Source organism: Mustela nivalis (genome assembly GCF_964662115.1).
Source record: "Mustela nivalis genome assembly, chromosome: 17".
NCBI lineage: Eukaryota > Metazoa > Chordata > Mammalia > Carnivora > Mustelidae > Mustela > Mustela nivalis.
Genome location: NC_139036.1, coordinates 59,275,082 through 59,302,507, shown reverse-complemented (window position 1 = coordinate 59,302,507; position 27,426 = coordinate 59,275,082). Strand labels below are relative to the sequence as shown.

Sequence of the window (27,426 nt, the reverse complement as noted above, 5' to 3'; positions counted from 1 at the left end):
GGGAACTGTGAACAGAGCCCAGCAAACGTTTTCCTCCAATCCCAGCTCCTCGACTCCTGGGCCCACCCCTCTGGCTCTTGTCGGCTGGTCAAAAATATGGCCAGTTTATATAAAATCCTGTTTTGTTCATAGTAACCACTCCCCTCCCCCTCCGTCTGAACTGGCCAAGCGCACTTAAAATTCTAAGACCTCCATTTGTAAAAGGATTCTTCAGTAAGCTTCCCCAGGCCACCTACCACGGGGGGCGGCGGGGGGCGGCGGGGGATGACCCCTACCCCGCAGTGCGCCTCCCTTTGGCTCAATCCCTAGCTCAGGGACCCCAGGAGTGGACGCGAGTCGGGCAGGGGACACCTCCCGTGCCAAGCTGGAGAGGAAGGGGCGGTGGGTGGGCGCCTGGTGCCCTTGAGGGGTGGGCTTCGGGTCCCAAGTGCTGAGTCAGGCCCCCCCCACTCCCCCCAACCCCCCCGCCACGGGCGCCGCCCGCCCCGCAGCGGCCAACCCGACCTCGGGAGATCTGGGGGGGGGGGGGGGCTGGGTTGCTGCGGGGGCCTGAGGGGCGCGGCCCGGGGCCAGGTGCGCAGCTGCGGGCCCCAGACGTGCCTGCGGGTCCGGGCACAACAAAGCCGGTTCGGGGGAGGGCGGGAGGCGCGGGAGGCGCGCGGGGAGGGGGCGGCCGGGAGCTCCCGGCGCCGCATTGGCCGCCCGCCACCGGGGGGCGGAGCCGGCACGCCTCGGAGCGCAATAAAAGGCCGGCTCGGCCCGCGCCCGCAGCGCACGCATCCACAGAAGGCCGTGGCAGCCGCCGGCGGCCGGTCGCGCGCGCTCCTCGCTCCCTCGCCGCCCCCGCCCGCCCGCCGCCGCGTCCCGCGCCCCCTCTCCGGCCCGCGACAAAGACCCGGGAAAGTTTGCGCGGGCGAGCGCGGGCCAGGTGCGGAGGGCGCGCCCGCGGAGCGCAGCGAGCCCCGCGCGGCCCCGGCGCGCCCCGAGGCCAGCGCCCGCACAGCCGCGGCGGCGGTCGAGCCCCGCGCCCCGCGCCCCCGCGTCCCCGCGCCCCCGCCCGCCATGGGCGCCGCGGCCCGCAGCCTGCGGCTGGCGCTCGGCCTCCTGCTGCTGGGGACGCTGCTGCGCCCGGCCGACGCCTGCAGCTGCTCCCCGGTGCACCCGCAACAGGCGTTTTGCAATGCGGACGTAGGTAAGCCGGCGACCCCGCCCCGGCCCGGTGCCCGCCTCCCCGAGGGTCCCCGGCGCCCCGCCCGCCCGCGTCCTGCCGAGGGGCCCACGCCCGTTCGCCGGCCCTCGGGCCTGCTAGAATCCTGCAAGTGGACGCCGAAATCGCACTTTCTTTTTCTCCTTTCGTCTCCCTTTCTTTGCGTCTCCGCCGAGATGCTTCTCAACCTCAACATTCCGCCGAAATTCCTCCGCAGCTCCAGCCCCAGAAAAGGGAGCCAGGGAGCGGACGGGGTTTGGCAGGCGGAGGACCCTGGGATGCCAGCGCGGGGGGCGGGGAGAGTGGGGGACACAGCGTGGGCTGGGGAGAGTCCCTGCCCCGGGGCTGGAGGGCTGGGGACCCCGGGAGAAACTTTCCCAGACAGACCAGATGGGGCTAGGCTTCTCAGGCCCGAGGCCGGGTGGGGAAGGGCTTCTCTGCCTGGCCCTCTCCCACCAGCCCGGTTTGGGGGCTCCCCGGATGACGCTGGGGCAGAATGGAAGCTTCCCTCCTCCGGCCAGTTCCCTGGGCCCAGAGGGGCGCGGGGAAAGGCAGGTAGAGCCCCAGGGGCCGCCCCTTACTCTGTTCCTGGGAGGCGTCGCGCTCAGGGCTGGCCAGGGAGGACGGCCCTTGAGTGCTTGGCCGCTGGTTGCCTGCAGGACGTCCACAAAGACTGGAGACTTTGGGGCAAGTGGGGTTGTGTGGCTGCTTAGAATTCTCAGAAAATATCTTTTCCTCTGCGCACTCCTTTCCCCACAAAGGTGGGAGCGAGCAAGGGAGGGGGAAGCAGCTCGGTATTTGTTCTGACCCACACTGGGGCCAGAGACCAGCAGGGAGAACGCAGCAGGAACGGGAGGAACCAGCGGGGCCCCAGAGGTTTCCGTCAGGGCCTCCAGTTGCCCTGGTGAGGGTGCGCCAGATTTCCTGGGCCGAGTTCTGTTTAGCCAGAAGGACCCATGTGTAGCAGGTGCAGGCCCCTGTCCTCCTCCCCGCCCCCTTGGCTTCTCAACAGGTTCAGGTTGAGCTTCTAAGTCGCAGCCGGTGGAGCATCTGGTTGCCAGGTGAGGTGTGGGGAGGCCGGTTGCCCTCACCTGTGCACACCCGGGGCCGGGGTGTCTGGGTTTCTCCTGCTGCTAGCCTTGGCCTCCGATCTCCCCACACCCCCAGGGCTCCTGGCTGCTCCCGGGTTGGGCCTGTGACCTGCCACCTAGCCCGAGGGGACGCAGGCGCCCACCTGCAGGTATCGCGTGGCTCCGCCACCTGGGTGTGGACCGCGGCGTGTGCGTGCTTGCGATGCCATTTTATGTAAAGCCTGGGCCGGGGGGCATAAGGCTGACCCCTGATTTGGCTTTGGTGCCCAGCAGGATCTGAGAGCAAGGCACTCTGGCCTTCCTCTGGGGAGTCCACTGGGCGCCCAGGCCCCTTTGCTAAGAGCAAGGCCGTGCTTCTGACCATCTGGCCGGTGGGCAGGATGGTCCCAAGGCCCAGAGGAACCGAGTCTTGTAAGGGCTTGGGCTCGGGCTTGGTTCACAGGAGCCGAGCAGGCAAGGGCTGGGCCTGGGGACCACCTCACTCTTCAGCAGCAGGAAGCCAAGGCGGCACGGGTTCAGGGTCCAGGAGCCCCAGCAAGCCTCGTGGTTCTTTCTTGCTCTGTGCGCTCCTCCCTCCTCCACCTGGATCTCCTGGTGTGTGTCTCGTTTCCTTGCATCAGAATCGTTCAAGAGCCTAAACTTGAACCCCGTCCCAGCCTGGAGGCCCTGTGGGGCTGCCCACGACTTGCCCGGTAAAGCCCAGTCCGTGAGGTTCCTGGGGCCGCCGTGGGGAATCCTCTAGCTGGGAGGCTCCAAACAGCCTGAGTTGCTTCTGTCACAGTTTGGGAGCCTGAAGTGCAAAATCAAGGTGTGGCAGGGTTGGCTCCTCCTGGACGGTCCAAGGGAGCATCTGCTGTGGGTTTCCCTCTCCCAGCTGCTGCTGGCTGCCGGCGCTCCTTGGCGCCCCTGGGCTTGTGGACACGTCGCTCCGGCCGCTGCTCTGTTTTTAAGTGGGTTTCTCTGTACATGTCTATCCAAATCCCTCTCTTGTTAGAAGGAGCCTGGTCCCTGGGTTGAGGGCCCACCCTTGCCTGGCATGACCTCCTCTTGCCTTGATCACGTCTCCAAAGACCGTCTTCCCAGATACGGTCCCAGACGCAGGTTCCGGGTGGACATGATTTTCGGGGAGAGGTCTTCGAGCCGGGCCGCTGCAGCTGGCCCTTCTGTGCCCAGCCACCATGCGATACAGAGCCGAGACGGCTGGCCGTGGAATCCATCTCCCAGGGAAGGCTCTGGCTTTTCTGTGTCTGCTTCTCCTTTAAGGGCGCTTATTCATGACTGTCTTGCAATGATCCCAGGCTCTGGCTGAGAACAGAACTGCCTGGGGCGCTGGTAACCATCACTGAAGTCTGGGTCGCTTTGCGGATACACGGAGTCTGGCCCGGACCTCTGGACCTCCGCTCCACCGGTCCACCTTGGGCCCCCTGGGGCTGTGACGCAGGGGCCCGTGAAGGGTGACAGCTGCGAGCACGTTGGGAGCCTACAAGCTGCCCTTCAGTGTGGTGTCCTGGCACCTTTAATTGTTGGCCTGGTGCGGGCTTGTTCCCTGGCCTGGTGTCGACAAGAGGCGGTTGACTTAAGAAACAGTCGTATTTCTGTCTGCCTGTGCGGGGACTTCTGGGAGCCGGTAGGACTGGAAGTGTGGTCGGCAAAAGGAGCTCATGATGAGGTCACGGAATTCGGGATGAAGGGAGCGGGATGTAGGTGAGAGGTGATTGGGTCCCTCCGGGAAGGCTCTGTTCCCCGTCTTTCCGGGAAAGCAAGGACAGGTGGGACGCGTCTCCCGTCTCCAAGCACAGCTCGCATGTGCTGCTGGCCCGACCCCGACTGTCTCGTGGACTCTGTGGCCGTGGATGGCGGGCGTGGACGGCTCTGGAACCCGGCCAGAGACCAGCTTTGGGCTCGCTCTTCAGGCGGTGCCGCCGTGGAGCGAGCCCGGAGGCAGTTAGCCCGTTGAGCGACTTGGCAGATCTGGGCCGTACGGGCTAGTTTCTGGAGTCGGGTAAATCCAGGAGCTCTGTGGATGGGGGCGGGGGGCGGTGATAAAATCTCTCTTCTGGGGGCGGAGCCCAGTTCTACTCCGAAGGAGTGCCCACGGTGGCATCTTTCTCTGGGGTTGGCGTCTCTGGACACGGCTGTCTGCAAACTCCCGGGTGATCTCCGACACCAGGTGGAGAAGGACCCGTAGCCAAGGCCATGTGCTGGTTGCCAAGGTGAGGGGACCGGCCCCGTGCGTGCACTGAGGGGGGTCCGACAGCAGGCACCAAGCACTCGGAAACTGTGTGTCTTCTGCAGACACGCGTGCTGGGCGCCGGGTAAGGGTGGCGGTCGCTCTGCAGAGCAGAGCGTGATCCGTGTTCCACCATCTTTGCTCTCCTGTCCGGCTGGGTTTCCGTGAATGGCTACGCAGCGGCCAGCTCTGCCCCAGGGATTGCGAGGCCCGATCTCGTCCTCACGAGACACCGTGCCAGGCCGTGTGGACGTGGGTTTAGAACTGTGTGTGGCAGGTGGGCACAGCCCCGCAGACCCCTTCCCCGACGGCCAGGCTGTGGCATAAAGTCAGACAGGTGCCAGGGTCTTTGGGCAAATGATAAATGAAGTCACCATGTGAAAAGGGGCAATGCATGTTTGGGGTCTGGAGGAAGAGGGTTTGGAAGGGAGGGAGCTGTGCGGGGGGTGCCCCGGACCTGGATTCGGACAGCGGCCCTGGAAGGCTGTGTCCCTGGGGGAGTGACTAGAAGGCTGCGTTCTCCCAGGGGAGTGACTAGAACCGGAGCTGCTGGCAGTTCCTGGGGTTGGGAGACAGAGGGAGAGAGATGTGTCCCAGACTCGGGTGTAGACGCCGTGCTGGGGCGCGGGGGGAGCTCTCCCCGCACCTGCCTGGGATCTGAGGGCAGGCTGCCAGCCTCCAACCAGGACGCGCTCGGCCCTCGGGAACCGGCAGTCGTGGCCTGGGTCCCGTGAGCTACTGATGAGCGCGGCTGCCTCCCCGTCTTCCCTGCTGCCTCAGCCGCTCGTCAGGCAGACACCCGCGCAGGCCGCATGGTCCGGATCGGTCAGCAGTATTGGAGCCTGTTGAGAACGAGGACGTGGACAGCCGCCAGGCTTACGGGGTCGGGAGGGACATGCAGCCACCCTCGTCCAGGTGCAGAGCCACTGATCGGACACCCGAGGGGCTGCAGGTGTGGGCGAACCCCTTAGAGTCCATGATGGCTAAGAGATGTGTTTGGAGGAGCCTAGAAGGATGGAAGACACCGCAGGAGAAAGAGAACGCCTGCAGGAGACAGAAGGAAGGAGAGCGTACGGGGCAGGGTCAGCGCTTCTCCCCTGCCTTGGATGCTCCCTGTCCCCTCGGCACACACGCACAAGGGATCCAGGGCAGCCGGACCCGTAGCTAGGATGGTCTTCCTGGGAGGAGAAGAGCAGTGCTGGGACATCAGGGTTGGAGATTGTGAACCCTCACTCCGAGGAGAGATCAGGGAACACACACCCGGGCACAGTGAAGTGCCTTGTCCGTGGTAGCCACATGGGGATGTGTCCAGCCAAGGCCAGAGACTGTTCTGGGCGCAGATGAGGCCAGAGAGGAGGACGAGGGGCCAAAGGACACCCCTCTGACTTATCACCTGCAGTCTTTGTCCCCTCCCAAGGCCCCAAGGTGAGCCATCTAGGGTGTGCACCTGCGGGTGACGGCAGGCGTGGCCCAGGGAGTTGGCTAAGTCGCAGGTGTCTGAATGGGTGTCCCGAGTTCCAGCCTCAGGGTCCAGGCCATGGGCACTGGTGTTTCTAACACTGTCCAGGTGATTCTGATGCCCACCAAGGTTTGTCTCCAACGCAGGCTACCCCGGACACTTGAGGTTCGAGAAAAGAATGTTCTAGGTTTTTAACATAGACATCGACACCTGCACTTGTACAAATTTTTTTTTTATTTTTAGACTTTTATTTATTTATTTGACAGACAGAGATCACAAGTAGGCAGAGAGGCAGGCAGAGAGAGAAGAGGAAGCAGGCTTCCCGCGGAGCAGAGAGCCCGATGCGGGGCTCAATCCCAGGACCCTGAGATCATGACCTGAGCTGAAAGCAGAGGCTTAACCCACTGAGCCACCCAGGTGCCCCATGTATAAAATTTTAAATGGGCAGGTAAGTGTTGAGGCTGCTGGGTTAGGTTTCTGTCTTGGTGCCAGAGGGTCTGAGCACGTGTGGAGAGTAAGGACCAGGGGTAAGAGGGTCGACGAGATGCCCCGGAATTTGGGAGGAGAGGTGGCTGAAGGCCGTGGTGGAGGAAATCTTCCAGACCAAGGGAGGGTCAGGGGCAGTGTCTCCGAGGGCAGGTGGGATGAAGCTGCTCCCCCATTTGGAGCTGGGAGCTCCGGGGAGCCACTTGCCTGGACCCTGGGGCCCGAACTGGCTGGAAAGCTGGGATCCTTCCGTGCCTCCATCACTGTGCGGGTCTGGGACTCCGGGGGGAGAATGCGCAGAGACCCAGAGGAATCCCACTTTGTAGCTGACGAAACTGTACTGCCCCCTGGTCAGCTGAGTCAGAATACCCGGGTCAGGCTTCCCGGGGCCCCAGCGAGGCAGGCTGGACAGCTGTTCAGTGTAAAAAGCCAACAGGTGGGGTCTCTGGAAGGAACGAACCTGAATGGGGGTAGATGGAACCCGCCCAGAGCCAGCCGGGGGTGGGGGTCGAGGCAGGGAGGCTCCATGGGAGGGCGGGTAGGTGTGGACGTGGGGCAGTGGCCCTGAAGCTGCGGACAGGAGAGTGATTCAAGGGGCTTGTGGTCCTCCGGGAGCCGGTGCGTGCACTCGGGGAAGGACTCGAGACATGAGGCAGATCTGCTGAGGGGTGGCGTGGGGGTGAAGGGCTCGTGGTGGGCTCGCCCCTGGGGTTTGGCCTCAGGCCTGAGGCTCCATTCCCTGCTTATTTCTGCTGGGGTACAGCGACCCTGGGGTCTGCGCAAGGAAGGCTCGGGCGGTGGCTCGGCACAGTGGGAAATGTGTGCAGGGACCCGGAGGGAAGGGGAAGTGGAACGTGGCGGGGAAGAGGGGCCGGCAGGAAGCGAGGAGACTGGCCTTTTCGAACAAGGCCGTGGGGGAGGCCGCTGTGGAGCCCCCCAGCGGCGTCCAGGGGAGGGGTCCGGGCGAGCGCCTCTGCCTCGTCTCTCCAGCTCCAAACAGGAGCCTCCGAGGGGTGCGGGCGGAGATCACAAGAACCAGTGGAGGTCAGATGCTCAGGACGGTGCCCCCGGGAGGCTCTGTGTGTGTGTGTGTGTGTGTGTGTGTGTGTGTGTGTAGGGTGGGGACGTGATCCCTCTCCCTGCGCAAGACCCTGCACTGTGTTCGCCGTCCGCACCGGAGGGCGGGCCACACTGATGGACCACACGGGTTGGGGAGCTTAGGGAGACACGGGCCTGGTTTTGGTACCGCCAGGAGGCAGCCAGGGAGCTGGGAGGAAAAGCACCCTCGTTTGTGAAGGGAGGGTGATGGGGGCCTATTAACCTTGATGTCAGCCCCGGGTTCAGTCGTTACGCCCATTTTATAGAAGATCAAACTGAGGCCTGGATGGGGAAGTCCTGCCCCTGAGACGGGGGGGGGGGGGGGGGGGGGGCTGTTAACCGAGGAGGCTGACCTTGGTGATCCTGAGCCTCCGGGGCTTGGCGCTGGGGTGGGGTGGGGCTGGCTGCTCCAGGCGGTGGGGGGCGGTGGGGGGTGTGGGGGGAGAGGAACCTCTGGCCCAGAGGTTAGCCCGTAGACTGCAGATGCGCCAAAGAAATAAAGCTGTAACCTGATGGCAGGGTTCCTTAGGGATCCGCGTTTCCGACCTTGAAGGACGTTTGGAGGGTATTAATTTGACGAGCCCAGCTGCCGCCCGAGTGCTTTCACGTTTTGAACGCGCGCGCGCTCTCCCTCCGGCTGGGGCCGAGTCTGGGGCCGACACACACACACACACGTTTTGTTAAAACGCACACCCAAGCGCTCTCCATTTCTCAAGTTTCCGAGTGAGCATCCGGGTCAAGAAACAGAACATTGCTGCCCCCCCCCACGCCCCTCCCCGCCCCAAACCCTCCGGTGATTCCCTCCTGGCCCAAACTTCCCCTTTTTCCTTCGGGTCGCCCCTGGCCTGGTGTTTGGTGGCCGTTCCCTGGCTTTTCTTTATGCGGGTTTATTACTTTTGTGTGTATCTTTACGTCACGAAGAAGCATGTACACGTCGAATGCTCACAGGAAGGTCTGGAAGGGTGTCAGAATTCTAGGCCGTGGTGAGGTCAAGGGTGAGTTCTGTTTCCTTTAGTTTATCTGCATTTTCTAAATTGTGTTTGATGCACGTGTCTTGGGTGGGTAATTTCTTCAGTCGAAAGGCATCACGGATGGATGAGAGAGGCAGAGGAGGTGAGGGTCTCCTCAGGAGGGGGCAGGCGGCAGGGAGGCCCCCCGTGACTGGGTGATGGCGCTGAGCCTGGGGGGGACACACGGCACCCCAGGGCCGCCTGACGCTCCCTCCGGTCCCCCGAGAAGGGGTCGCGTGGAGGGTTTGTGGCTCTGTGAGACGCCTGTGGTCCTTCCTGGAACTCGGAGCCTGGCCGCTCTGTGTCGGCTACCCGGGGGTGTCACTCGCGTCCTGCACACCTGTTCGAGGTGCACAGGCTGGAGTCTTGAGCTCATTCACGGGCCTGGCTGAGGCTTTATCGGTCCCTTCCTGATCTGTCGTCTGGAGGCCTGGGCTGGGGGCACCATCACAGGCCCGGCGGGGCACGGGGTCCTGCCGCAGGCTCTGCCGACAGCCCCCGCTTGTACTCGAGGGCCCCGGGGTACAGATGCCCCCGGCTGCCGCTTTCGCGACGGCAGAATGAGAAAATGGACCGACATTTTAGAGGAAAAAGACAAACTGGAAAGCGTTGGGAGAAAAGCCAGCCAGAACCGGTTCTGGAGCCCAACTCCGTGCCCAAGGCTCCTTTCCTTGTTCCAGGATGAAAGTCCTCGGGATCCTGGCCCAGCAGAGGCTGGGAAGTCTCTGCGGGGTGAGCCTAGTGCAGACGCCGGGGAGGGCCCACCGCCGTCAGCCTGGGATGCGTGGCGCCCCACGCGCTGCAGCGCTGTCAGAAGAAAGCCGCCCCCCGCCCTGATTCGTGGCCAGCTCTCAGCACGAGCCCAGCCTGCCTGTCCTGTCCCCGTTGCTTGTCACCTCCTTGCCCCCGGCCGGCGGGGAGTTCAGGGCACAGGGTTGGACGAGGGCCGTGGACTTGCTCATGACCACACAGGCTCACGGCACCAGAGAGAAATGATATCCTCAGGGGTCTGCGGCCCGGCCTCTGCCGCATCCCTCTGCCTGGTCACCCCGGCTGACCCTCCGCAGGCCACCGTGTCCTCTCCGAGGTCCCATGACGCGGAGAGGGCGGAAAACAAGGGCAGGAGGCTGAAGAGAGCCGGGAATGTGTTGGAGGCAGAGCCGTGGGGCGACGGGCCCATTGGGCTGCGTGTCCCGCGCGCTCGCACGTACCGGGCAAGGCCTGCGCTCACAGTGACCTCACCGGCAGCGGCTCCAACACCCGGGGAGATGACCCGAGCCTTTGCCCGCGGTCACAAGCCCACTGGGCGTCCCTGCTGGAACCCTAGCTGGTCACCGGAGCTTTCAGGAGACGGCATTTCCATCACGGGTCGGGGAGAGAGGACGCTGGCCACCTGTGGGCTCCGGGTCCATGGGGGACCATGCTGTTCGGAGGACAGAATCCATTTCAAGAGGGTGATTTGACTCTGTGACAGTGGGGGCTGAGGGGGGCCCACACAAGGCACCCTGCTTTTTGGGCAAAGGGTTGTAGGTCGGACGTGGGCACACAGTTCTCTCCTGGGGCCTCTGTCTAGCGTTGAACCTTTCATCCCTCGATGTCTGGGAGAGAAGGACCAGCCCTGCATTTCGGGAGGGAGCGGCCGTAGCGCAGAGCTGGGGTGTGTGTCCCCCGTCCCGGGTTCTCGGTCACGACATCCTGTCCCTTCAGCCCAGGTGGCTCCAGAACGGAGAACAAATCTGAGGTGGTCTTTGTTCTGCCGGCGCCGTCCTGGGAGGCGGGGACTGAAAGCGGGAGACCCATCCTCCCCCCTCGGACATCTCTTAGATCGAGACCTCGCCTGTCTCCGCCCTTCCAGTGCAGAAGCCCTCGCCAGCTCTCCCCTGAGAGGCAGGTGAGGCCCGTGTCCCCTCCCGTGCGGATGGGGAGTGGTTGGATGACTCGCCCAAGGTCAGCCACCGCGGGCTGCTGCCAGGAGTCGAAGGAGCCCGGTCCTGGCACGAGTGTCTGGTAGCGGGATGGGATGTCACAGCGCTGGACTTCCCATGGCTTGGTTCATCTGGCTCCGGGGCTGCCTGTCCTTGGAAGGGCTTGAGGAGCGGGTTGCGCTGTCGCAGCCTGAGCCCTGGAGAGGGCTGGAGGGCTTTCAGCGAAGCCCCCCTCCGATCAGGCAGGCGGCTCTGTATCCAGGCAGCCATCGAGGACACGTGCTAGCGTTTAGACGAGAGAATATTCCTCTCCGTCCTGTTGGTCTTCGGGAAACGTTGGAAACACCTACACGCATGGCAGCGGGGGTGGGGGGGGCGGTTAAATCAATCACAGCTTTGGACGCTCCGCGGGACCAAATGGTGTTCGGGGGGGTTTTTTTTTTACCGGAACTCGGATGGGGGGAGGGGGAGTCCGACGTCCTCTCCCAGGCGTGCGTTTTCTCACGTTCCCGCGGTGAGCGCGAGTGATCCGTGTCCCTGGGAAAGTTACAGCTCAGCAAAGTGAGGGTCCAGCTGTGGAGCGCGGTCCAGGGTGGGGGAGAGGGGTGGGCGCTGAGGGAGTGCTAGGTGGGTGGGTGGGGGTGTCCTCGCTCCGGAAGCAGCACGGAGAGGATGGCCGTGGTGGCCGTGCTGGAGCGTTCGGGAAGGCCGGCAGAGGCCCTCTGAGCTGGAACGTGTGGAGGCCATGTCCGTCTGCCACCCCACCCTGCCCCGATCTTGTCCCTTAAGGGCGTGGGTACACCAGCCACATGCAGAGCCCGAGGGCTTGACGGTGCTTGCTGCGGAGGGATAGTCCCCATCTACAGACCCTGAAGAGGGACCCCAATGAAAGTGGGTGGCAGGGGTGGGCTGCGGGTGAGCCCTCCCCGCGGGAAGAAGGCCTCCCGGGGCCCTTCAGCCTCAAAGGCTTTGTCCCCGAGACTCCCACACTTCAGCCAAGTTCCCGTTAAGAACAGTCTCCTCTCGAGAAACCCGACCCCGAGATCGCTTGCTTTGACTTCTGAGGGCCGGAGTCCTGTTCCCCAAACTGAATCGGTGGGGAGATTCGTGGAGGGTGCCCCAGCCCTAGCAACGAGGTCAGATATGTCCGATTGCTTTGGGGGCGTGGGTGGCCCAAGGGGGCCCGGGCTGGGAGCCCTTCTTCCCTGCCCCCCCCCCCGTGAGTCCTGCAGGGCGGTGACCCCCTGGAGCAGCAGGTGTCCCGCACCCGCACCCGAGCCGGAGCGGACGCCCTCCCTGCGGCGGGGAGGGGCGGCCGGTATAGCGCGGGGATCCTGGGACAGCCGGGAAGCCCCGGCAGGGAGCACCGGCGCGTGCTGCCAGGCTGGGGAGGAAAGGATCTTCTCGCCCTGAGCCCCTCCTTAACACCGAAAGGGCACACGTGCCAGACCTTCGAGATGCCCCTGCGTCCGGGCCGTCCCCCTACAATTTGGAGCCAAATTGTTGTGTTTGCTAGACCCACAGCAGGTGTCCTGCCGGGCGCTTGCCCTCCGGCTGGCTTGTCACTGTCCCTGAATTCCCCCCTGCTCTGATGTCACAGGCCAGCAGCTCTGTGGTTCCCGTGGCAGCAGCCTGCCATGGTTCACCAGCTGGGGCAGACGCCGGGCCGCTGGTGGAGGTGGGGAGCTGCGATTCCAGCCTGCTTTGGTCAGTGGGTCCCGGAGACCCCAGCGCGGGCCGACCAAAGTCCCGCGGTGCCCGCCCCTCATCTATGGTGGGGCAGGTCTTGTGTGTGACCCATGTTTGGGGCCTTGGGAAATGGGACTGGTCAGGGTGGCCAGGCCGCATGCCCAAAAGGCTAGTTTGAAAGTCCTGTGCTGTGGGACTCTCCCTGTAGAGTTGGGTGGGGGTTAGGGGGCAGGACGGGGTTGGGGAGGAACATGGTGGTTTGGGGGAGTGGGGAGAGGTTATCGTGCAGCAGGAACAGCTGTTGGTCAGGGCCACCACCTGACCTGCACTGTGTCCCTGGAGTCCGAGGGGAGAGGGGAACCCGATGACTGGCCTTGTCAAGGGACATCGAGTGAGCCACCGGCCAGGTCCACTGTGAGTCTGGCCCTGTTCTGAGTCCAAGACTGGCCAAGGCAATAATGGAGACATGATGAGCCTGAGCCGTTCCCTCAGGGCCGGGCTGCCCGGCCATCTTGGCCTTCTAGAACTGTCCCAGGCAGGCTGTCCGTCAGGGTGATTGACAGTTAAACGTACAGATCTAAAGCCCCCACTGCAGGATTCCGGTGCAAAAATCTGCTATGGGGCCTGGCCCGGATTCCTGCCTACTGTGACTCCCCTGCCCCCCCCCCCCGGGCCCCCAGGGATTTTGATACAGGCGGTCCAAAACCCAGCTGGCTTTAGGAACCACTACTCTGGGACTTGGCTGAGAGTCAGGAAGTGGGCAAACCTCGAGGCTCTGGGTGACACAGACTGTGTCACCGAGTGTATTTTTAGAGGCTGGAACTCAGAGAAATGGGAATTCAAAATGTTTCTGACGTTTGTTTTATCCGGGCTTGGCTTGGATGCCTTCAGTGATGGGTGTCTCACTACCTACCAAGTCAGCCCAATGATTTCAAGACAATCCTGTAGGAAGTGCTTCTTTCCACCTGGCCGGTTTCTGCCTCCCTGTAATGTGCTCTTGGTCTAGCTCCGCCATCTGGAGACACGCACAGTAAGTACCATCCTCTTCCCCGAACAGTGTACTGAGCGTTTGGGTGTTCCTAATGACGATCAGTGCCCTTATTATGGCCATTTCACAGAGGAGCAAACCGAGGCCCCCCGAGTTAGGAAGCTTGCACCGGATCACACAGTTCATACTCTGCACCAGCACACTGTGCTGCTCTAGACTTTTCTGTTACCTGCGAGTTCCCCTGCAAACCCTCTTGGTTCCTTAGGACTTTTCCTCGGTCGGGTTTTTCATTCTCCTCCTGACCTCGGACTGCGGCCTCTTCCCCCCTCACTGAACACTCTCTAGTTGTTCTGAATTCTTTCTGTGAAGTCCAGTCCCTCCGTTGTTCAGATTTTCTCCTTATTTAGTGAAGTTGCACACTTGTCCCTGTCTGTTTCTTGTTTAGGTGAATTCCTGAGCATTTCAGTAGTTAGACTTTGATCATGAAACTGTCCCCCGACGTTTGCGAAGTAGACGTTGTGAGCTCTCGACACCTCTTTATGGCTATTCAGACCCACGTCTGTCGGCTGTGTGCCTGGGGGCGCCGCATCCCCCCGTCTTTACAGCTCTGTGGTGCTCAGACATTCACAGAGCCTTCTTGTAAGCCGCGGGCTGTTTGCAGAGCCCCACGGGCCGCCTCGCTTGATCAGGACGGCCTGTGGCGGGGGAGCAGGATGGGCTTCTCCTGTGTCGGCCTGCGTCTTCCACGTGCCCTCCAGCTCGGCTCGCCAGGGCCCGGAATGCCCAGCTGGGATCCGAGCCAGGCATCACTGGGCTGGACCATTGTCCCGCTTGTTCTAGGTCCCTCGAACCTCACAGGGAAAGATCCCACCTCCTCTGTTGGCCGTGCGTCTCTGCCAACCTGTCCCCGCTCTACATTTGTGCGGTGAGATTGGGGGCCCATGTGCGAGTTATAAATGTCTTCCTAGTACTTGGTTCCTCGTTATGTTGGACCAGGCATTCAAGCCCATTAACAATCCTCTGTGCAGGGGTGCCTGGGTGGCTCAATCAGTTAAGTGTCTGCCTTCAGCTCAGGTCCTGATCCCAAGGGCCTGGGATCAAGCCCCATCCCTGCATCAGGCTCTGCTCAGCGGGGAGCCTGCTTCTATCTCTCCCTCTGCCTGCCACTCTGCCTACTTGTGCTCTTTCTCTTAATCAAATAAATAAATAAAATCTTTAAAAAAAAAAAATCTTCTGGGCCGGAGGGGCCCCTGACCAGTTTTTGCCTCCCGGAAGCATCTGACTCTTGATTTCAGCTCAGATTGGGATCTCAGGGTCGTGAGATCAAGCCCCTTGTTGGGCTCCGCACTCAGTGTGGAGTCTGCTTGGGATTCTCTCTCTCTCTTTCTCTGCCCCTCCCCTGCTCTCTTGCTCCCTCTAAATAAATGAATAAAATCTTTAAAAAATCTTTTGAGCTTGAGGAGCGCCTTCCAACACCACAGCTGGTTCTCTGTGTCCCTGTGGGTCCTTGGAGGCTGGCTGTCCCCCGTTAGACTTGGTAGGTCGGAGTCACACACCCGTGTACTTGACTCACAGAAGAGCCCATCCATGCCCCGTGCCGCTGACTCCGTTGATGCTCTAGACGCAGTTTTAGCAAGCTCCCTGCGTGTGTGTCAGGCTGTTGGGGGAAAGGAGGCTAGGGTGCTGTCCGTCTGTCTGGGCCTCACAGCCAGAGCCGAGGACAGAGGAAGCTATAAAGAGTCGACCTGTAGAGCCCAGATTATATGCTGGGGTCATTTCATGTAGAGGCACTGTGTCCTACATATATATTTTTTTCTTTCTTTTCTTTTCTTTTTTGGTTCTATGCATTTTAAAAGCCCTAAAGGGATTCCTTATGTTTTAGTCCAAAAGCTTATCTGCAGTGTGCCGGAAAAGGTCGAACTTGATCTGTTCTGTGGCCTCTCAGAAGACAGAAATTATTAACTTGGCACATGAAAGCGTAAGCTTTCGTTCTAGGGAAATGTTCTCTGGCCATGCCAGCTAATGGGGGCCTTTCTGTGTCTATTTTTATATGTTTCAAAGAAGAAGTGCTAAAACGTGTCACCTAGGCGCTGAGCCTGTAGGCCTTTGGAGAAAGGCAGGAGCATTTCTGTTGTTGCTACAGAGGCCAGGAGGTGTCCTTCGAGGAAGGAGAGACTGGACCAGGCGTGGGGAACCGTGGGTAGGGTGAGGAAGAGAAACCCACACGAGCAGCGTTCTGGCCGTGGACCTGGGTCGCGGTGGGGGGACATCAGCCCAGCTGGGGAGGGGAGCTGGGTCAGGAGCTGCCGGCCCGTCCCCAGGCCCACAGCCCCAGGATCATTGACCTTGTTAGGAATTGCCGGGGAGATGGTGAACTGACTGAGGTCTGGGCCCCTCCCTGCCGACGCAGGGCCTGGGAATCTGCATTTTAACTGGCGGCTCAGTGGACCGTGCTGCAGGTGGCCTGTGGACAGTGCTGGGACACCTGCTGGTGTGGGTGAAGATGCCACGTGCTGAGTTAGGGCGGTGGCTACAGCCGAGCATACAGGTGTCGGAGTAAGGCTCAGGGCAGGGGGAGGCAGAGAGGCTGGTCAGGAGTCTTGTAGGAGGGGCGCAGGTGGGGGAGGAGGCTGGGAGGAGGCCGCTCGAGACCCTGGTACCAGGGAGCGCCGTTTGCCAGGGCCGCCTTATTCAGAGTGTGGTCCATGGGCCTGAGGATCGCATCCCCGGGGAGCGCCTCACAAGTCAGAATGTCGGCCTCACCCCAGACCTGTGGGATCAAAATCCAGCTCCGAGCAAGATTTGGGAGGCCTGGGGACGGATCTGGCCTTTCCGTGTTTAAGGAAAATACCTGAATGGGAAAGGGGAGAGTGATGCGTTCGATGAACCGCGGTAAAAACACGCAGCAAACACTATGGCCCGGCCCGTTGCACAGAGGCCTCTCGCGATGGTGAGTGTGCGGGTGGTAGGTTCACCCCAGGACAGAGTCCTGGCTCCCAGCACTGAGCTTCCTCCGCCGCGGGGCCTGCGACTCAGATCGGGGGTCAGCCTGCTCGGGCTTGAACCCTTGCTGTCCTGCTTTGAGCTGTGTGGCCTTAGGCAAGTTGCTTAACCTCTCTGAGTCTGTTTCCCCATCGGAAAGTGGGGATAGGGCTGGAGTTCCCCTGTCGTGGTGAGACCAGGCAAGAGCTATGGCCTGTGCCACGGAGGTTTACATGGTGGTCAGTGTCCTGTCCACACATCAAACTCCGTTTGACCGTTTTCTTCACACACGCGACCTCATTTAGTTAAATGTCTATGAAATCGCGTGCAGTCCTGTGGGCCCAGATGAGCCCTCAGATCATGTTGTGGGTTCCAGCCGAGAAGAAGGTTTGTGCGAGGTAGATGGACGCCCTACGTTCCCTGAGGGGTGCGCTGTCCACGTCCTGTCATTCTGATGACCACAGGCATCGTTCCGGGGGCCCGGGGCCCCACTACCACCTACTGCGTCATGGCAGCAGATGCCGACACTTGGAGGGCTGCGGGGTCTGTCCCAGCCAACTGCCACGGATCAGCCACGTGACCGTCCACCGCGTGCAGGTTGGGCCCCCTGCAGGTTCTGAGGCCACCGTGAGGACAGGCAGCGGGCGGGTCCTGGGCACATGCATGGCTTCGCCTGTGTCACCCCTCCGTAGCCCTGTGCGGGCCGCCTTGTGCCTCTCGTATGCGGGAGGGAGCCACGGGACTGGAGACCCTGTGGTGGAGTCTGTTCTGTCTGACTTCAGAGCCCCGGGTCTGTGTCCCCCCCCCCCCCCCAGGCCTCTGATCGTGGCACAGTCGGCTCATGGGCGTGAGGGGCCCTGGAGTCTGCTCTGGGCCTGGCGCCGGCCGGTCGCCCACAAGCAGGTCTCCCCCGCGGCCTGGCAGGGGCCCGTCTCTGCTGGAGGGCGACTGGAGCGACTGGCCGGGGGTAGCCACCACACCGGGGCCATGGGATGTGAGAGAATGGGCCCAGTGTCTGCTCGGCACGGGAGGCCAGACAGTGTCCACCGCGTCGTCCGTCTGCTGCTCTGAGTGGGGCTTGTGTCGGGGCGGGGGCTGCGGTTTCCCCGAGGGGTTGAAGGCAGCCGGCCTGGGGCAGACAGCCGTCCGGCGCGGGGGGAGCAGGAGTACGAGACCAGAGGGAGAACCCCAGGACACTCTGAACACTCCGGCCTCACGTTCACGTGGGGGGCCGGGCTGGAGGGTGGCAGCTTGGAGGAGCTGGGGGCGTGGGCGGAGGGCAAGCTGGCGTCTGCTGGGCGTCACGGGGTTTTCAGTTCCTGAACTAGGAGCTGGCTGTAATTTCCGCACTTTGTCCTCAAGAAGTCTGTCCAGCCGTTTTCTGTTTCCATGCATTTGCCCGTCTCGCGGAAAGCCAACTCCGTGGTATTGGTGGGGGGGCCTCTCCGGGGCTCTGGGTCAGGGTGACCGAGCGGGAGCGGGAGAGGCATGTCCGGGCGTTACTAACCATCGCCGTTAACAGAAGGTGAGCCCTGGGACCGCTGGCCCCGGGGTGCGCTTTCCCTTGCTCCAGGGGTCTTCCAGAGTGGACAGGGGACAGTCCCTGCTCTCCCCTCCTGTCCAGACCCCACAGTGGCCGTTTGCTGGGCGGAAAGAGCCCAGGCACATCTGCAACTCGGACCCAAACTCCTATCTTCCCCGTGAGCCGGGAAGGTCGGCCAGTCCGCCTGCGCTCCCACGGCTTTGCTCTGGGCCCGCACTTGCCTTTCTCTGGGGCGCACCCTCCGGCGTGCGGTTGCTGGGACATACGGCAAATCTGCGTTTACTTTTTCAGAATTGCCCAAACTGTTTTCCAAAACAGCTGCACCGTTTTGCATTCCGCCAGCGGCGTGGGAGGAAGCCGGCGGCTCGAAGTCCTCCCCAGCACTTGTTAGGGTCCGTCTGTCTCGACATCGCCGTCCCGGTGGGCGCGAACGGTCCCCCGCGGCTTCCGCGTGCTCCCCCTCCCGCTGACGGGCGATGCTGGAGCCTCACGCTTCATGAGCCGTGTGCCTTCTCTTTAATCGAGTGTCTGTTTTGCCTTTTTTTTTTTTTTTGGCCCGTTTGAAGATCGGATTGTCTTACTGCATCTCAAGTGGTTTTCAGAGTCTGGATTCAAGCCTTCTGTTGCGCGTGTGATTCTCGGGTCCTTCCTGCCAGCCTGTGCCTTTTGTTCTCGCTTACGAATGACGCCCCTCGGCCTGCAAACGTGTTTAGTTTCAATCCCCATCCTCTCGGTTTCTTCTGTTCCTTGTGCTTTGGGGGTCGTACCCGAGGAGTCCTTGCCGGACCCAAGGTCGTGAAGGCACACGTGTGTCTCGCGCCGAAGCGATAGCTTGAGACCTTGCGTTAAGGTCCGTGCTCCGTTTTGAGTTCATTTTCATACGTGGTGTGATTTTGCACAGGGCTACGATCTGTCACGAAAACACCCAAACTATTCCTTTTCCCGTCGAGTTCCGGGGGCGGCTCTGCCGAATCCCGGGCACTCACGGCCGGCGCCCTGGCTCCCCCCAACCCCGGTTCATCGCGCCGGTTGGCAGAGTAGCTGCGTGGAGCGCTCACCGCTGTTCTGAGGGTCTAACCAGATCAGATTTACCGAAAGCCGGTGGCCGTGTGAGTGGCCTCGGTTGGTCAAAGGCACTGGGTTCACGAGAGCTACACAGACCCGTCTCTGCCACTTGCCAGCTGTGTGATCCGGTGAAGTTTCTTAAGTGGGCCCTGCCTCAGTTTCCCCACCTGTGAACCAGGGGTGCTGGTGGCTCCTTACCCCAAGGGGTTATCGCATGGAGGATGAGCAGATAGCTGTAACTGTTCTATGTTCTGCAGACCGGACGCGGGGTCGTCTTCCGACTCCTGCGGTGACTCTGGGCCGGCCTGGCTCAGCCTGGCTGCACAGACACTAACGTGGAAGCGGGGAGGGGTGGAGAAGGGGCCCTCGGCACGGCCTGCCCCTGCCCAGGAAGGGGCTCCTTTAGCCCATCGGTCTGGCTGGTCTTGACATCAGCAGGTGGCCACAGGTGTGAGTCCACGCTTTGTGGGTGTAAATGCCCCTCCTGGTCTAAGAGGGCCTGCGGGGCACAGGTCCCTTCCTGATGCCAAAGTGTCCCCCTCCGATAACCCCACAGGAGAAGAGCTCTGGATTCTGAGAAAAGAAGCTTAAGCCTCCCTGATGGGTTTGCAGTGGATTCTAGTACCACACGGACACGCACACATGCACGCACACGGACACACGTGCACATGTGCACACCCCCCACAACCCTCATGTGTGCACCCACCCGCACCTGTGCATGTACACACGTGCACGCACGCACACTAATCCATACCTGCACACACGCACTGCACACACAGGCACACACACGCACATGCACAAACGTGCACGCACTCACACCCTAACCTAGAGGCTCCTCCTCCATCTTTCCTCCCCCTGTGTGTGAGCAGCCCCCCTGCAGAGCCCCCTTGCACCCTCCTACCCCCACCAGTGTCCCAACACCCCTCCTAAGGTGGGAGATCAGGTGGGGGTCTCAGCCTTGGCACTGCTGACCAGGGGGGCTGAGCCACTGTCCACTGTGGGGACCGTCCCAGGCAGCACAGGTTGTCTAGCAGTGTCCCTGGCCTGCATACGCCAGGTACATCTCCTCCCCCAAGTTCTGACAAGAAAAAATGTCCCCAGACGTGGCCGATGTCCCCTGGAGAGCAAAACCACACCCCGCTGAAAACACCTGCCCCTCGGGGTCCTGTTAAAGGTGTGCCAGACAGATGGGGACCTGAGCCCATGCCCTTGAGGGTGGGGCTTGGCCTAAGTGACTGGGAGGGATGCGTTCTAGCTCTCGTCCTGCATTCAGCGCTGCGTGTGCCTTGTCTCCAGGGGCTCGCTCTTCTCAGAACGCTCCGGGCGGCAGAGTGTGTCGTGGTCGTGCGGGCTTCGCGTGGGCCGGCCGTGGCAACTGTGGCTCTCCGGCCCCTCGCGCCTTGCTTCCCGCTCTTGGCTCCCGCCACCGTCGCTCTGAAGCCGTGTCCGCACAGGTCACCAACATGAAAAGAAATGCAGACAGAACCGCCGGGCGGAGTCCCAGCCCCGAACAGCAGGCCCCGCGCTTACAGCAGAAGCACAGGCTGCTGCAGGTCCGCGAGAAGGGACCCCTGGCCCTGCAGAGACAAGACCTCCCTCAGCCGAAGAGCCCACAGCCCCCGCGCCTGGCCGAGGAGCTTGAGGCCCCCGGCCAGCCCCAGCACGGCCGGGGCCTGGAGCACCTGCACTTAGCCCATCGGTTAGGTGCTGGGGGAGGACAGGCCAGGGAGCACCGGCCTGACTCGAAGGGGCCGGCCCAGCGAGGAACAGCCCGGCCGCCCAGGGCCCGGGAAAAGCACAGAGCAGCCGTCCAAGAAGAGAAGAGTCCCAGAGATCACAGAGAAGGGCTGGCTGGACAGCAGGCCCGGCTCACCCAGGCCCAGAGGAGAGCCGCGGGCCCCGAGAAGCTGGGGGCTCCCAGAGCCGCAGGCCTCACCCGTCGCCCCCTCTGCCCCCGCGAGCAGAATAAGAGCAAGCGACCGCCTTTGATGAAGGCCCGCGATGGCCACCGTCCCGCTGACCCCTGGGGGAGCAGAGGGGCCGACAGAGAAGCGTTCTTGGCTGTCCCCGGGGCGTTCGGGCATCTGCAGAGAAGGGAGAGAGGAGGAGCCCGGGACAGGAGGCGGCGGCCGGGAACGGGGACAACTCCTCCGGGTCAGGGCCGCGCACATCGCTCTCTGGATCAGAGCCCCGAGGGAAACACCGAGGACCCAGGACAGCCGTGGCCCATCTGCTGGACCCACGGAGGGGGTGCTGCGCCCCAGGCGTCTCTCTGCAGACGCGGGGACAAGAGCAGGTGGCAGAGGGAGCTGGAGTTCGCCTTCCAGGAGCTGTTCAACACCAACAGGGAGCTGAAGAAGCACTTGACCTTGCACCTTGCCCTGGGGCCTGCGGCGGATCAGAGCACCAGGGAGGAGCTCAGCCCCCGTGACTTGCAAGAACCGAGGGGGGAGTCCCAGCGCCACCAGCCAGCGGTGGGCCCAGAAGCGGATGTGGAGCCCACGGGGCCAGCGCAGGCAAAGGCCCCCGAGTCCCGAACCAGCTTGGAGGAGTTCTTGAGCAACCTCAAGAACCAGAAATATCTCAGGCCGACCACGTTCCCGTCTAAGACCATGAGTGAACCGTTGTCTCCCAAGGCAGGGGTGTTTATTGGTGCAGAGAACCGGCTCCTGGGTGGCCTGGGCTCCAGGGAGGTGCTGGCCAGACCCGACCCGCTGGCGGAGGGCCCCCGGCGCCGGTTCCTGCAAGAACAGGCAGACGGAGCCAGTCTCGTGGCCTTGTGGCGGAGACCAGAGGGGCCGCCGGAGCCGGTGCCCGGGACGGGGCCCCCGGGGCTGAGCTGGGAAGCCCGCTCCCAGGCCGGGCTGGAAGGGCAGAGAGAACAGAGAAGGGCAGGCCCGGCCCGCCTGACGTCTTACTCCTCCCTAGACCCCGAGGAGGAAGGGGCGTGTGCCGGTGACACCACTTCCCCCTGGGCCTCCGGCTTCATCCTCGACGATGACAGGCACAGTCAGATGATCCATGACCTTCAGCAGCAAATTGAAGAGCAAAACAAGTTGCACAAGCAATTTCTCGCAGAAGCCAGGAAACGCTTGCAAGAGTTTCAGAGGATATGATAAGAGCGGGCGTCCCACCCATGATAAAAATACATCACTGATAACGGGCGTGATGCCGGAAATGGTACCCCCCCCCCCCCCGAGTCTGTGTGTGCGTCCCCCTCCCCGTACAGACCCCGTGGGCCCCCTCCCAGTGGGCCGCCTGTCCCCGCCGCCCCCCCGCCCCCGGAAGGCCTTCTACCCAAGTCCCATCCGGGAAGGCTCCCTGGCAGGACCCTGGGAACCTGTCGGGTGGGGCACGGAGGCGGGTCCGGGGGCTGAGGCCGCTGGTGCAGGCCGGGAGCTCAGCCAGGGATGCAGGTGAGGGAAGGAATCCAGACGTTTTCAGCAGATAAGCGCTGGACTTCAGGGGCGTCCAAGGTCAAGCGGGCAGAGTTTCAAAAGATACATCATTTGTTGCTTGGCAGTTGGCTGGGACACGCATGGGGAGATCGCGCGAACGTCTCTCGTCTTGCAAGTCACCAAAGCCAACCTCATTTCATGGGACTTGGCTTACGACGTTCTTGTCACTTTACTGTTGGGAAGGGAGACAGGGAGAGACGGGCAGAGGAGAGGCAGGGGGAAGGGGACAAAGAAGACAGAGCCCCAGAGAAGAAAGGGGAGGGGTCTGCAGCAACCCGCAGGCCGGCTGCCTCGGCCTGGGGCAGGCAGGGCGGGGCGCCTGGCTGGCTGGTCCTGTCCCACCCCTGGGACATGGGTGCACCCCAGACCCGGCAGCCCTGGGGACCCTGCCTGGGCAGGATGGGGTTCTTCTGCCAGTCGCAGATACGTAGAGAAAGGAATAGGGACGGATACACGTTTTCTGCAGAGAACCAGATAATAAACCTTCTAGGTTTGCCAGCCCACCAGTCTCTGGGGCCACGACGCATCCCTGCCCCAGCACCTTGAACGCAGCCCTACACAGCACATAAGTGGATGGGAAGGGCCAGGTTCCCAGTAAGACTCTATTCACAGAAATGGGGAGGGGGTGTGACTGGGTGCAGACCTCAAGCGGCAGTTAGGTGACCCCTGGACTGGCGCAGGGAGGACACGGCTGCCTCCCTCCCTCCCCAGGACCACAGAAGAAGATCATCTGTCTTCGGTCCTGGTGCATTTCGATCACTGGTCCATGAACGGCGTTCTGTCCCTTAGTGGATGCTTCCTGCATAGCATGATGAAGGACGTGAGCCCGCCACCCAAACCCAGGACCTAGACTGTTTCTCAGAAACAGCTTCTGCCTGTGTGCTCCTTCCCTGGTCCGTTCCTCCTCAGCTGCATGCCTGCCAGACTTGGGGTTCATGCCTCTGTTTCACCCTGCGGGCTGCACAGGGAGATGTGGGGTGACCCAGGCCCATTAGAAACCCAAGCGCTTCCCTGGAGTGCATCAGGCTCACGGAACCCCCACACGGGCCACTCAGACAGGGTGGGGATGGCACCCTATAAGTTTTGGGGATACTTTTCAAATCCCCAGTAGCCGGGGTGAGGGAGCTTTTGTGATCTCTTGTTCTTAATCTCATTGAAAGCATCTCCCTGAGCTCCGTTGTCTTATCTGGCTTTTCCATGTTAGGTAGAGAAAATTGTTTGGTCCCAGCCTGTTTCCATTCTGTCCTCTGCTGCTGGAATGTCACGGGTCTGGGGCTGCAAAGCCAACTTGACCGTCTGATCTGAGCCCAACATGAGTGAGCACGAAGCCCCCAGGGCCAGGAGGGCTCTGAGATTCCCAAGCCAGATGAGGATTAGCTGGGGGAGGCTGGGCTGTGGTTGCAGGCTGCGGGGCCACCTGGGGCTCCCACCTGCTGCTAAAGAGTCACCTTGTCCCAGAGGGCGCTGCGGGATCACCGGGTTTAAAGCCCTGGGTGTGATGGGCCCCCGAAGCCTGAGCGCCTGGAGGCTGCGGTCCGATGAATGGACGAGCCTGCCTGTCAGGGGTTATTTTTGTTTCTACTTCCCAAGGTAGTATTTGTGGCCCGAGTGTCCTAGGCGAGGAAGTGCCCCTTCTCGGCCACACTTGAGCTAAAAGTAGACATAGGAGATGGACAGGGAGGCAAGGAAGAGGGTGAGTCACCGGTGCCCAGTGGTCACGCCTGCCCTGTCCCCCCGGCTGCAGGATGAGACACCCTGCCTTTTCCCACCGGGGCTGCAGGGGGCTGGGGGCCACGGGTGCAGCTTTGCTCCCTGCAGATCGCTCAGACGCACCTGGACGACGGTGCTAGAGGCCGTGGGACCCTGGGATGCCACCTGGACGAGTGGGGGCTCCTGGCAGGTTGCCATGGAGCACGGCCAGGTGGCAGCAGGGATTCCTGACGTGATGACTGCGTGCCTTTGTCGTCCTGGTCCACTTCTTGCGTCTTCCCCTGGGGGTCCACCCTCTGCGAACACTGTATCTTCTAGAACTTTCCGTGGGTTTCCTGCTGCTGCTCACACTTTCGGGGGCCGCGTCCCTGTTTCCATGTCGTTCTGAATTTACGAGAACATTTACTGTCCGGTCCGAGGGTCCTCATGCCTTTCTCCTCCGCCCCCCAGCCAGGTGAGCGGTTATGGGGTGATGATGATATCTAGACCCTCAGAGACGTAAAATAAAGGGGAAATGAAGATTTTTAAAATTGGGGCCCAGGGCCCTCTCTCAGACCTGCAGCGGTTCTTCTGGTGAGCAGAGGGCGGCCCCGACATGTGGACGGCCTCCCGCCCCCCGCCTCCTCCCTCTGTGGCACGATGGGGGGGTTGATGTGGACGCGTGGCCGCCTCTACAGTTGCTGGAACAGCCCCGGCCGGGCCGCAGGCTGGGGAGGGAGTGCGGGGTTGAGCACGCCTCTCGACCCTGCCAGCTCCGGGGGTCCGGGGGCAGCCTTGCTTGCTCGGCTCGGGTGTAGGAGGAGGGGCGGGCACACGGGCCTCCCGGGTGCTCCCCGCGCCGGAAGCTGGAGCGCGGGCCCTGGGATCCTCGCCCTGGGATCCTCTGCCTGAGTGGCCACGGCTTGGGGTCAGCCCGCAAGACTGCAGGTCTCAGTCCTACACGAGGGGGAGGGTGGCTGCCCAGTCCGGGCCATGGGCCCGGCCCTCCCGCTCTCACTGCTGCCTGTGGGGCAGCCCGGAGAGGGGCCCAGACTTCCCCCGGGGCCCCGGCCTGTTAGAGGCAGTGTGGGGGCAGGCCCGGCCGGCCTCTCCGTGCCCCTCTGCCAGCCGGTGGGCAGGCGAGGATCGCAGCGGGGTGGCCGGATGGCCCCTCTGCCCCCCGCCCTGCGCCGTCCAGCTGCTGCCCCCGCTGCGGGCTCCAGGCTTGCGGCTTTGCAGGGCCGAGCTTGGCCGCTGCTCGGGGTCTTGGCGGGGAAAGTGCAGAGCAGCACTTCCTCCCACAAAGCCGCACTGTTCTCAGCAAATCCTCCCAGGATCGGGGTGCATTTTTTTCAAGTGATTCAGCAGCACGTGAATGGGAAGGGCCTGCGCCCAAGGCTTCGGGAACCGCGACCGAGGCCTCTGGCATGAGATCCTGTTGGGCTCCCAGGGAGAGGAAGAGTGGCGGGGCGTGAGTCGGGGGCCCGCCGGGGTCCCGGGCTGGGGCAGGCGGCTGAACAGCGACCCCCCCAGCTTCTCTCTGCACAGCTGAGGAGCTCTTAGGGATGGTTCCCTCGTGCTCCCCGGGGGGCCTGAGCCAGCGGACAGGAAGTGGAGGTGGGAACGCTGGTCTCCATGGAGACGGGGCGTCCAGTGGACAGCAGCTCATGGGAATGTGCTAGAATCTCGGAAGGCCCAGGGCTGGGGCCACACTGCGCTCTGCTGTCCAGTCACCCTCCCCGCCCCACCCTCGGCCCCCACAGACACATGTGCTCCGAGGGGCGGGTGAGCGCACGCATGCCCGCCGCGGCCCGAGTCACGCCGGCCAACCTTGCCCTCGGCCTGGACTGGCGCAGCCCTGCCCCAGAGCTGGGGACGTCGGTCGGCTCCCCGGGGTGAGGAGGCTTGCAGGGACCCGAAGGTGGCACCGGGTCTGTCGGGGCTGCGGCTCAGGTGGAGGGAGCCCCTGGTTGCCTCCTGCCACCACAGGAGGATTTTAGTTATGAAATGGTGCCTCTCCCCACCTTTTTCTCAGTTCCCTAGAAGAAGTGAATTGGCAGAAGTCGACCCCACTGCTGACTGAGAGCAGCCAGGACCTGACACCAGGGAAGGCAGAGCCGGGTGTCCCAGGAAAGTCCCCACCACCACCACCACCGAGGGGCACCTGCAAAGGCAGGGTGTGGCCAGACAGCGAGGCCGGGGGGCAGGTGGGGCCGGACGCTCCCGTGGACATCTGGGTGCCAAGCCAGTGCTGACGCCACGCATTCCTTGGGACATCTCCCAGGCTGTTGGACCGCGCCCGTTTCCACGTGCGGTTCTGTGGGGAGGGGCGTGGCCCTGAGACCCAGAGGGTCTGAGTGGGCCCGCGGTCCACGTGAGCTCGCTTCTCTTTCTCAATCCCTGCGTGCCCCGTTCCCTGCCCTCCAGCGCGGGAGGTCGCCCACCCTGCTCGCGAAGCAGATGCAGTCCCGTTGGAGAGGTTCAAAACAACCCTTACGATGCCCCCCGAAGCAGTTAGGGACCCCACAGCGGTGGGGGGCGGGGCGCTGGAAACGTGCTCGATTCCTTCTAGCTCTTACAGGGCAAAGCTGCCGTGGTTACTGCGGGGCGTGTCTGGCTGTGGACGGGGCTGTGGGGCACCCCCTCGCTTTCCCAAGTCTGGTCCCGAGGGCTCGCGTTTGGGTGGGATGGGGGCGCCCCTGCGCTGCCCTCAGCTGGGCTTTGGACAAGCTCATCAAAACTCCCCGGGACCTCAGCCGGGTCGACCAGCCGTGCAGCGTCCCCTGTCTGCCCAAAAGGGACAAGAATCCCATCCCAGATGCCAGCTGCCGGATGCTTACCGTGTTACGGGGACGGCGGCAGCTCTGTGATTGGGAGGGTGTCATGTCCAGACCCGGAGCACCCTGTTCTCTGGAGAGTGTGGACAAAAGCAGGGAACGTACAGCTGTCCCCCAGCCCCCCAGCAGAGAGGAGACCCCTGGAGGAAGGGGCATCTGGGCTTCCTCTGAAGAGGCCAGCAGGAAGACAAGTGGACCGAGGGACCCATGGAAGGTGTTTGCAGCCCGGGCAGCGCAGTGGCCCCGTTTCCACCTAACACGTGCCCTTCTGCACACTCACCCCCTGATGGCCCTCAGACCCCGGTGCCCGCGGTGGGGTAGGCTCAGCTGCATTCCTGTCACTGTGCAGGGTGACCCCCTCCCGACTGGGGACAGGACAGGAGGGTGTTTGGCAGATGTGCTGGGCCCCCTCTCTCCCTCCCCCTACATGAGTGGCACGGGGAACGGGCCCCCAGCGGAGGGACCCCAGGGCCGGGGCGAGGATGGAAGAGCAGAGCAGTGCCATCCCCGCGGGCAGCGGTCTCCCTGTCGACCCTCCCGGGTTCTCGCTGGCGGCTGCGGGCTGTGGGCTGGGCTGAGAGGGGACGTGGCCTCCACTGACATTGAGCTAGCCCTGCCACTCTGAGTCAGGACGCTGGTGAGACTCAGATGATCTGGGGAGGGATTCTG

General features: G+C 62.7%; 1 protein-coding gene and 1 long non-coding RNA gene across 7 annotated transcripts in view; one reads left to right on the top strand and one right to left on the bottom strand.

Annotated features, from left to right (window-relative positions):
* LOC309850932 overlaps positions 1-27,426 on the bottom strand; it is a 180,482-nt gene that overhangs the window by 31,692 nt on the left and 121,364 nt on the right. The gene's annotated exons all lie outside the window — the stretch shown is intronic.
* Positions 754-27,426, top strand: part of LOC309850889 (metalloproteinase inhibitor 2) — a 45,438-nt gene continuing 18,765 nt past the window's right edge. The window contains exons 1-3 of one of the 6 annotated variants that reach the window (XM_082705477.1): positions 11,845-12,184; positions 13,087-13,225; positions 20,070-22,044. In XM_082705477.1, the coding sequence (XP_082561603.1) occupies positions 20,237-21,889 (1,653 nt within the window). In that variant the 5' untranslated portion in view covers positions 11,845-12,184; positions 13,087-13,225; positions 20,070-20,236 and the 3' untranslated portion in view covers positions 21,890-22,044. The other 5 variants (XM_082705476.1, XM_082705478.1, XM_082705479.1 and 2 more) reach the window with 5 other exon arrangements.